The 10,431-nt window shown below is 35.5% G+C and overlaps 1 protein-coding gene across 5 annotated transcripts; it reads left to right on the forward strand.

The window, feature by feature from the left end:
- The first annotated feature begins 2,247 nt into the window (after positions 1 to 2,247).
- Positions 2,248 to 8,227, forward strand: LOC104108351 (probable galactinol--sucrose galactosyltransferase 2). 5 transcript variants are annotated; one of them, XM_070196721.1, is made up of 15 exons: positions 2,248 to 2,368; positions 3,185 to 3,299; positions 3,390 to 3,602; positions 4,306 to 4,550; positions 4,845 to 4,935; positions 5,122 to 5,170; positions 5,265 to 5,356; positions 5,451 to 5,561; positions 5,711 to 5,809; positions 6,010 to 6,562; positions 6,705 to 6,772; positions 6,872 to 7,006; positions 7,114 to 7,331; positions 7,454 to 7,542; positions 7,647 to 8,227. In XM_070196721.1, the coding sequence occupies exons 3-15, from the start codon at positions 3,412 to 3,414 to the stop codon at positions 7,977 to 7,979; spliced, it is 2,274 nt and encodes a 757-aa protein (XP_070052822.1). In that variant the 5' UTR covers positions 2,248 to 2,368; positions 3,185 to 3,299; positions 3,390 to 3,411; the 3' UTR covers positions 7,980 to 8,227. The 5 variants fall into 5 exon arrangements, with proteins under 5 accessions (XP_070052822.1, XP_009615658.1, XP_009615655.1 ...); XM_009617363.4 differs by lacking the exon at positions 3,185 to 3,299 and having other exon boundaries at positions 2,274 to 2,368; XM_009617360.4 differs by lacking the exon at positions 3,185 to 3,299 and having other exon boundaries at positions 2,280 to 2,440.
- Positions 8,228 to 10,431: the final 2,204 nt, after the last annotated feature.

Consider the following 10,431-nt stretch of genomic DNA (forward strand, 5'->3'; position numbering starts at 1 on the left):
CATGAGGGATTATTGTAACACGTATATCAAGGCAATATACTCTTATTTTCTCTGTTATTCAAAGTTTTTACTTTTGTTCATCAGTTCTTCATCATCGTGAGCCTGGGATCGAAGGCAGGCGTTTCATTAAAGTCGTTAATGAGTCTAGGATCACTCCCCTTAATTGGTTTGACAATTTATTACGTCCTTTATCTATTTAATCTAACGCAACTTATCATTTGTATTGAATTAACCAGCATATCCTTAAAACCACATATAAATTTAATTGTTATCCATTTTTTTTTAGGGTAAACACTCAGCAACACCTATTCAAACTAGGCGGCAGTAAAAATAATTGGAATATAAATATAAACAACGGAAGATTAGCCATGATTATTTGCATGTAATATAGATAATATATAATTATAAACTTTAGTCAAATATAAAATAGATACTTTATCTCTTGAAATGTGACAATAACCAAATGAGCCTTCAAGCACGAGCAAATATCTTCCACGATCATCCTCCAGTTACACGGTCTTCTGTTGTGTTACTAGAATAATACCCGAAATTTACAAAACTCATGTGGGAAAAGTTTTCTTAGGAAAAAATGTGTGAAAACATCTAGACTCCTTGATGGAATAAGACCTTATATATAGCCACAAGTTTTAGGGTTTAAAACTATTTCTTAAAACTGCTTAGCCTTTCTTTTTTACCAAGAAATCAGATTTCATTTAATTTCTAATTATTCAGGCACAACAAGGATCATATGATTTAATCAACGAGGCTTTGTATTATGAAATTAATTCAGAATATCTGAATTAATCCTACCATAATAAATTACGGATTATTTACTAATTATTCATAACTGCACTTCTTAGTTTAATTTTAAAATTAATTCATTAAATCTTACTTAATTCCACATGTTAAGATTAAAATATTAATCGATTAAATTAAATTAAAATATTAATAATTTAATTTATTAATTATTTCCTTTAGAACGTCGCTTAATTTATTTCATGTGACAGATATAAAATTCACGTGCATGATTTACACATGAAAACTTATAAGCTTTCATAAAGGTGTATCATCAATCTCTAGACATAAACATAAATTTTATCAACTAACTATTACTTCACCAATGTATATTGTTAACATCCAATTTATCAGGCATATTAACTCACAAAAAGTTTTACATTTAATAAATTAAAATAACAAATGATATACATAATTATTAATAATTATATCAAAATTAAGATTATAAGTATACTTAATGGACTAGTGAATTTATTTTATTAAATATACAATACTTATTTTTACTTGATCCGTTTAATACATATAAAATGTACTAGCACAAGAAATCAGAATTATACCATTCACATAATCAAGATAAACTATATTCAATCTTGTGCTACAATCATATCGATGACTTGTCCAATTCCATCTCAAATTGTGAACATAAATTTTATAACTTATAAGAATCGGTGATTTAATCTTTCATGTATAAACTAAGCTCGATACACTAAATCATCTATAAACAAAGGACAAAGACGGATTACATGATCTATTTAAATTTTTGTTAAAATTAATTAAAGAATTATTTTGTGAAAAGTATTATAAATAGATAATCAACAATATATATCCCAACAAAACAAGAAGCCACTTTACCTTGCCCCTTATGTATCATCAAACTGAAAAAGCAAAAAACAAAAAAGAAAGATTAAAAATCAGAAATAGAGGAAACTAAGAGTGTGTTTGGTATGATTAAAATTTCTTTCTGAAAAATATTTTTTATTTTTTCATGTTTGGTTGACAGAGATTTAGAAAATATTTTCCTCACTAAGACTTCTCTACGAGAAAGAGAACAAATATTTTCAAAACTCTTCCCCCACCCCACCACCACCCGGCCACTTCCCCAACCCCCTACCCCTACCCACCCTACCTCACCACCACCCCCTCCCCTATCACCCTTACCCTCTCACCACCGTTACCCAAACCCTTAGACTCCGACGTATCACCCTTCCCTGATTAACTTATATATTTTTTATTTTTCAACCGAACACCAAAAAATAAATAAAAATCACTTATTTTTAAAAAAAATATATTTTTCTATGTACCAAACACACCCTAAAATAAGACAAAAATAAAAAGAGGAAAAGGACAACACATTAAAGAAATAAAATATCGAAAATATCAATGTCTCGAGTCTACGTGTCATCTGGGGAATAGTTGGTTCTGGAAAAATCGTTCGACTTTTAGCATTGCCGAGGACTATATAAATACCAGAAATGGAATCAATCATTCAAACTCCACTCTAATAATTGATTGACAAGTTTAACAAGCAAAGCAATCATCTCTGATTGTAGTTATCGTCTTTTACCCTCTCAAAGTAAGATTGCATTTCCTTTTGGAGTGCGCTTCTTCTGAGTAGTAAATAACACTTCCATTTTTGCACATAAATGTGAGTTTTCTCTAAGTTCTACAAGCTCCTTTTTAGTTGTATTCGTAATTTTGTTTTTTGAGCTAAGAACGTGGAATATTGAATTGTGTCCGTTAAGATTTAAATTTCGTGGATTCAACTTTTAATATTGAATTCATTATATTTTTAAAGTTAATGAGTTCATATGGACCGTTTGTTAGCAAATTTATTGAATAAATATATGTTGCACGTCGATTTCATATGAACTCGGTACCGGTACCTTAAGCGTGGATCCCCTGGTGTCAGCTGTTTCATCTAAAAAGAAAGTTTAAAAGATTTATTTTTTAATTTTTTGGAATTGTTTGGAGTAATATTTAAAAGCTTGATTACAGGTGTTTTTGCTGCATCTTGTAATGTGTATTGTTATGCTTATACGTGCTTGATGAGAAAGCCGTCTGGTTAATTTTGAACGAAAAAACGGTGAAAATTTTGTTGTTGAGACTTGAGAGGAAGTTCTTTTTTTGGAAAATGGTTGTACGTTCAGCTTCTATGAGTTACCTCATGTGTATCAATCGTTAATTCATGCTTTGTTTTTGGGGAAGAATTTGAGAGGTACCAGAGGTGATTTTTGATCGTGCGTCCAATTGTTCATCTTCCTTAGAAATTGCCACCTCCTATTTAGCTGAATTTTCAAGCTTTTTCCAGGGACTTTATTGAGTTTTGACAAGTATGTCCTTGGATTTGCTTTGAATTTACCAACTTTTCTGATTAATATATAAATGGCAGTTCATTTCATACGACCAGGTGGAGTGATACAAGATTTGAAGTTTGGTTGAAAACTCGCTTTAAAAATTTGAATCAAGATAGAGCATTGTTCCTCTCCTAGCAAACGGCTAGTGTTGTCAGTCGCGAAGAGCTTATCTGGTTCTGATAATGTTAATATTATTACTTTTGAGCTAACAGAATGCTTTTGTTGCTGTTTTCTCTGCAGTTTCTTGTCTAATAGCAAGAAGATGACAGTGACACCTAAGATCTCGATCAATGATGGAAACCTTGTTGTCCATGGAAAGACCATACTGAGGGGAGTGCCTGACAACATTATCTTGACTCCTGGATCGGGTGTTGGGCTTGTTACTGATGCATTTATTGGAGCCACAGCTTCGCAGAGCAAATGCTTGCATGTGTTCCCTGTTGGGGTTTTAGAGTAAGCAATTTAATTGTTCTCCTACTTTATCTGTAATTACTCACTGTGGACTTTTAGATATTTTCTTTTACGAAGCTTACATTTCAAGGTTCTGCTTGCTCATTTAATGGCTTCTTTAATTTCTGGAAAGGGAAGACTCAGAATTTTTCAGAATGAGACAATCTTTCTTTGAACTCTGTTGTCCATAGGACCACTGCTAATCAATTTATTAGAGAGTATAAGTATGCACAAAAGACTTGGTAAGGTTCATCATCTTTTGTTTGAGCAAGATAATTTGGTAAAAAGAAGAAAAAATATAGTTTTCGCCTTCTCTCAATATTATGCTATAACCATTGTAAACCAATTTAATAAATTTTAACATAATTTGGATGTATGGATTTTGACTTGGTGGATAATAGGCTAATTGTGCTACTAATTCTACTCCTTTATTATTTGTCCAAATTGATTGGTGGGATGTAAGTGTCCATATAGTGATGAAGTCCATCGTTAGTGGTGAAAATTTACTTCACATTGTTAAATTTCTTACTTCATGCTTAGTGGATGAAAGTTACTTTGATCAATTCCATGCAGAAGAGCTACGTGTTTATCATATTTCAGAAGATCTCAGAGAATTGGGTTGCAGAAGAGTGAAGACACGAATATGTACATCTAGAAAATGCTACTCATTTTACAAAAATCAGTTCTTTGCTATCTATTGCTACAGGGATACTCGGTTCATGTGTTTATTCCGTTTCAAGCTGTGGTGGATGACTCAGAGAATGGGGACAAGTGGAAATGATATTCCTTTGGAGACCCAATTCATGCTTGTGGAGAGCAAAGACACCACCGAGGGTGAGCGTGAAGATGCCCCAACTATCTACACTGTCTTCCTACCTCTACTTGAGGGACAGTTCCGTGCTGTTCTTCAAGGCAACGAGAAGAACGAAATGGAGATTTGCCTTGAGAGTGGTGAGTTTCCTTCTAGTCATTGGAAAATCCTTCAGTACCACAATGTGATTTCTCGTTTTAAGCAAATTTTCTTCACCCATAATGAACAGTGCTGTAGAAAAAAAATCCTTCAGGATAAGCTTGCAAGTCCTATACCCCATTTCCACAAAACGAGGCTATCATAACTTTTAGGGTTGGACCTACTCTATAAACGTCAATGCTGACCGAGTTACAGATAATCGGTAGATCATCAAAGTAGTAGTATATGAGAAAACCAATATGACCTTTGTCTTTTGGTTTGATTTATTTTTGCAGGAGATAATGCTGTTGAAACCAACCAAGGTCTTTATCTTGTCTACATGAATGCTGGGACCAATCCCTTTGAAGTCATTAACCAGGCTGTGAAGTAAGCTCTAAGTTCCTGAGATCTTTCTGATCTAAATCACTAAATAGTATAGTGTATCTGCAGTGTGGAGGAATTGTTGAATAATGTAATTGATAATCAACTAGCAAGAATGTAACTGCAATTCATTTGTAAATCCATTTCTAGATTGTATAATAATGTGTTTTGCTCCTCTCTCTTTTTCAACAGATCTGTTGAGCAACACTTGCAAACTTTCCATCACAGAGAGAAGAAGAAGGTAAAGGTTGCTTTCTTAGTTTTTTAATGGTGAAATCTTGGTTGGACCATCATCTGAAGAGGACCTGTTAATATCTTTTGTTGGTCTCATGCAGTTGCCATCAAGTATTGATTGGTTCGGGTGGTGCACCTGGGATGCCTTTTATACTGATGTCACAGCAGAGGGGGTTGAGGATGGCCTTAGAAGGTAAAACTTGTTTAACTCTTTATTTGGCTGCTTCTTAGTTTTTGTTTGTAAATGTCTTTTGGGTAACAAATTTATGTAAAGCTTTTTACGTCAGCTTATCTGAGGGTGGTGTTCGTCCACGTTTCTTGATCATTGACGATGGCTGGCAACAGATTGGTAATGAAGCACCCAAGGACGCTAGTTGTGTAGTTCAAGAAGGAGCACAGTAAGATTTCTTGCTATGCATAATCATTATTTTACTGTTATTTGCACATCTAGTAAATAAAATTTCATTGATGATAGCATTCTGGTGCAACAACTATTTGCAAGAAATAGACTCTTCTTACATATGTACCTGCGATGTTCGTTTTGTAGGTTTGCAAACAGGCTAACAGGAATTAAAGAAAACAAGAAGTTCCAAACGAAAGGCCTGAAGCATGTAGTGGAGGAAGCCAAGAAACAGCACAATGTCAAGTAAGTTTGCAACTTTTGATCCTTGTATTTTATAGAATGTCCAAGAATTGCGCGCACATGCACTCACCCTTTTGCTTTGTAATTGAATTACTTAATGTTCTGTTGAGTCAAAGTACATTTCAGCACTCAAATCTTTTCCTCCTTTGCCTCATAGGATCTGTCTCATAGTGATACTTGTTAACAATGTGCTTACTATGCAGGTATGTGTATGTATGGCATGCCCTAGCTGGTTACTGGGGTGGGGTACAACCTGCTGGTCCTGGGCTCGAGCACTATGAAACTGCTTTGGCATACCCTGTTCAGTCCCCTGGAGTGATGGGAAACCAACCTGACATTGTTATGGACAGTCTTGCCATTCATGGCCTGGGTTTGGTGCACCCAAAAAAGGTCTTCAACTTCTATAATGAACTACATGCCTATCTGGCGTCCTGTGGGGTTGATGGAGTCAAGGTCGATGTCCAGAACATCATTGAAACACTTGGTGCTGGTCATGGTGGCAGAGTTTCCTTAACAAGAAGCTATGTTCAGGCCCTAGAAGCATCCATTGCTCGAAATTTTCCTGATAATGGATGCATTGCCTGCATGAATCATAATACTGATGGGCTCTACAGTTCCAAGCAAACTGCTCTAGTTAGAGCTTCTGATGATTATTATCCTCGTGACCCAGCTTCTCACACCATCCATATATCCTGTGTTTGCTACAACTCGCTGTTCTTGGGAGAATTCATGCAACCAGATTGGGACATGTTCCATGTTAGTATCTCGTATTTACTTTACCTTCATTTATATATCGTTTATGTTTGACGATTTCATATGATGATCAATTAAAGTTAGTTAATAATGAATGCATTAGATGTAAAATTAGGTAAATTAATAACTGAGATGTTCGTTGCAGAGTCTTCACCCTACTGCTGAATACCATGCTGCAGCTCGAGCAGTTGGAGGATCACCAATTTATGTCAGGTAATAAGTTGTCCTCCTGTATACTCTTCTTCCTTATTGCTTATTTTAACTTGAATGTTGGAACTGTTGTCTAACCTGGTGTCTTTTTCTATTATTCAGTGATAAACCCGGAAATCACAACTTTGAGCTTCTAAAAAAGCTTGTCCTTCCTGATGGATCAGTGCTTCGCGCTCAATTGCCTGGTCGACCAACTCGTGATTGCCTATTTGTTGATCCAGCTAGAGACGGGACAAGGTCGATTCTATTTTGCAACTGATGTATCTATAGAATCTCTAGGCTATAATGTGATCATTCTTGTAAATGAGCACTGAAACTTAACCTTTGTGTTTTATGTTGGACAGCTTGCTTAAAATATGGAACGTGAACAAATGCACTGGTGTGGTGGGTGTATTTAACTGCCAAGGTGCTGGCTGGTGCAAGGTCATAAAGAAGACACGTATCCACAATGCATCTCCTGGAACACTTACAAGTTCTGTCCAAGCCACTGATGTCGACACCATTGCTCAGCTCGCTGGCCCTGGTTGGAATGGGGATTCTGTCGTCTATTCTTTTAGATCAGGTAAAGTAATTCCTTATCGTAGTTTTTCCCTAAACCACCAAAAAAAAAGGTGGCTCTGATCTTGCAGACGTATGACCGTGATGTTGGATTACGATTTAACTGTCTCATAATTTAAACTACAGGGGAAGAAGTTCGCCTACCGAAAGGTGCTTCGCTGCCTGTGACACTTAAAGTTCTTGAATATGAAGTATTCCACTTTTCTCCAGTCAAGGTAACCAATTAACATGCTGACCTTTTGTTCTTAACTTAGCTTCTTGAACATATTTTACTAAATTATGAACAAAGAGAAGACTTATAAACATTGTTTTGGTGTAGGAAATTGTAACAAACATCTCTTTTGCTCCAATTGGGTTGCTAGATATGATCAACAGTGGTGGTGCCATTGATCGGTACGAAGTGCATCTAGCTTCTGAGAAGAAACCCGAGCACCTTGATGGCGAAAGCCAGTCTCCGACTGCAACAGTATTACTGATTGTCAGGGGATGTGGCCGCTTTGGCGTTTACATTTCACAGCGACCCCAGAAATGCTCGGTAGATGGTGCAAACACCGGCTTTGACTACAACAGTGAATCAGGATTGCTGACTCTGAATATCCCAGTTCCACTAGAAGAGGAGATGTATAGATGGAATGTGGAAATCCAAGTCTGAAATATTTATCAAGGAGAAGTGCTGAAAGCTTTTGTATTGTGGAGGAAGACTGATATGAGGATTTAGATCAAGTCTTATTGAGTATCAAGTGGGTCTCCTCAGGGAAGAGTCAAGTGTCTCTGTAATAAAGCTGTAACAGAGCTGTCTGTATTATGTTGAATATGAATCCAATGTTTTCGCTCTCAGTGTATATAGTCCTTGACCTATCATTTCCTAATGAAATAAATCTTTTGCCATTGTCCTTCAAAGGTTATTCGAGATTCTCTCTCATCTCACATGTCCATATTGTGTGTGTTGTCAACTGAATAATGTTTACCAAAAGTCTCTGCAAGAGAAACCTGACACTGCCCTAACTGGTTGAATTGCCAAAAATATGGGCTGCTGTAGTTGTAAAACATTAACTTTCAAATTATGGAACATATGGGTTGCATTACATTAACCTAAAAAAATATGTATACTTTATAACTTTTATAGCCATTTATATTACATTGATCGCGTAAATATTTATTACACTGTCAGTAGGTATACATTAAATTCAATTAATATATGCATGCGCCCGCTAAACTATACTAGCCGCTCTCTCCTTTTGTATTTTCATAAACGAACTGAGAACATCATTACTTCTCAATAGACAAATAACAGCATCATATTATTACAGCAGAACATTAATTAGCACAGTTTGAACTTAATCAAGAATGAATATATTAATAGCTAAGAAACATTGCAATGGAAATGTAAAAAAAAAAAAAAAACTGATAAAATTAGAACATATAATCTGGACAAAGAATATTGTAAGAAACTTCAGTTGTGTCAATCTCGAACTCCTAACTCCACAAAGCAGTAGGCCCAATATAAAAATCTTCAGTGAAAAGAGGGCATTCATCCTCCAAATATTGTGGAATGTCAGGAACCAAAGGGGGATTAAGTTCAAGTATTGCTGCAGCATAGGCATCCAATTCTTTATGGTAAGAATCAATATCATTATTGGGACAAACAGAGGCAGTTTCTTGATCCTTCTGCACTTGCACAAACAAATTATCAAAGAAGGCCAATTCTTCTTCAGTTAACGACTCAAACGATTCATTGAATGGTGGCAATGCAGTATATGTGGTTGCTATAGCTGCTTCTTCAGTAGAGATTAGAGGCAATTGGCTTAATGTAGCAGCACTTGTTTCTTCTGTGAGTAAACCAACTAAGCTGATGTACTCGTCGTTCCCATTCAAAAGATTAATGCTCAACTCAGAATCTTGGTTTTCTTGAAACTGGAACTGATCAACTGGGGAAGGAGCCCAAGAAATTATAGAAGCCTTTTCTTGATCTTGTGATAAACAAGAACTTGGGACATAATTAAGATGATTCAAATGACCTAGCATTAGCGGCTCATCGGACATGACATTGGCAACAGAATTCTCCCCACTAATGGCCAAAGGGACATTCTGAGAACTTGCACACAAATTAACAGTCTTCGTAATGCGACATAGAACATAGTCCTCATAACAAATTTGACGACGTTGTCTTAAAACTTTCACTATGGTGTCGTTAAGACTATATTCTTTCATACTCCAAACAATTCTTGAATCCGAACAATGATCATTGATATCCTCAAAACGAAAACTTTTCTTGAAACCAATGACTGAACCTTTCTTATCGAAAACAGGTTTACTCTTGTCGAGTACTTTCCATGAGCCGCCACCTCCTACAATTGACCTTCTGAAGTTCTTACAACGGGCTGATGTTTTCTTTAACTGCGTAAAGACATAATCATTAGTCGTCGTATCCAAGTGTTGGAATAATTGAGAAGGCTTATCGTTACCATACAATTCAACAAGTGGAATAGGATGACATCTCATAGGAATGCCACAAACGAACTTCAAAAGATGGCTCATTACATGTTCATCATTGTACGGCTCCATTCTGCATTCGCTTTTCATCATCTTCTGTTTAAACGAAAAGAAGTTTTAATGCAAAAATTAAAGAACTGAAGAAGTAGTAATGCGAAGTTAGATACTAAAAGAGAGCGTATGAGGATTGTGGAAAGAGAGCAAGACAATACGTTGTTATATAGAGAGAGCGCGTAGAAATAATTAGGAAACAAAGAAATCAAAGAAACCTTAGAAGTATTTCCTACTTCTATAAGGAAACAAATTAGGGAACTCATTGACCGAAGGTATTTCGGAATAGTTTATAGTTTTGTCCCTGCGACATTAGGATTATATTATACAACAATTACTCGATCGCTATTCAAAAAATACAATATGGTACATTAAATATGGAAAACTCTCTATCTGTGAAAAAATTGCGAAAAAATGTATTGAAAAATTGTATTGAAATTCACAGTAAATATAGTGATAAATTACTTTGCGTCATCATTTTTTACACTAGCAGTGAACTGTCATGCAACATATATTTTTACACTAGCAGTGAATTATAACCTCTGATAGCAGGTCTATTA

This window comes from Nicotiana tomentosiformis, chromosome 3 (assembly GCF_000390325.3).
Source record: "Nicotiana tomentosiformis chromosome 3, ASM39032v3, whole genome shotgun sequence".
NCBI lineage: Eukaryota > Viridiplantae > Streptophyta > Magnoliopsida > Solanales > Solanaceae > Nicotiana > Nicotiana tomentosiformis.

What these genes read in the sequence shown, in the direction of transcription:
- LOC104108351 (XM_070196721.1), top strand. Translation starts at nt 3,412, where the DNA reads ATGACAGTGACACCTAAGATCTCGATCAATGATGGAAACCTTGTTGTC. An exon ending in GTTGAGGATGGCCTTAGAAG is followed by an intron (nt 5,357 to 5,450) that starts GTAAAACTTGTT and finishes TTTTTACGTCAG; the next exon opens with CTTATCTGAGGGTGGTGTTC. An exon ending in TCCACTTTTCTCCAGTCAAG is followed by an intron (nt 7,543 to 7,646) that starts GTAACCAATTAA and finishes GTTTTGGTGTAG; the next exon opens with GAAATTGTAACAAACATCTC.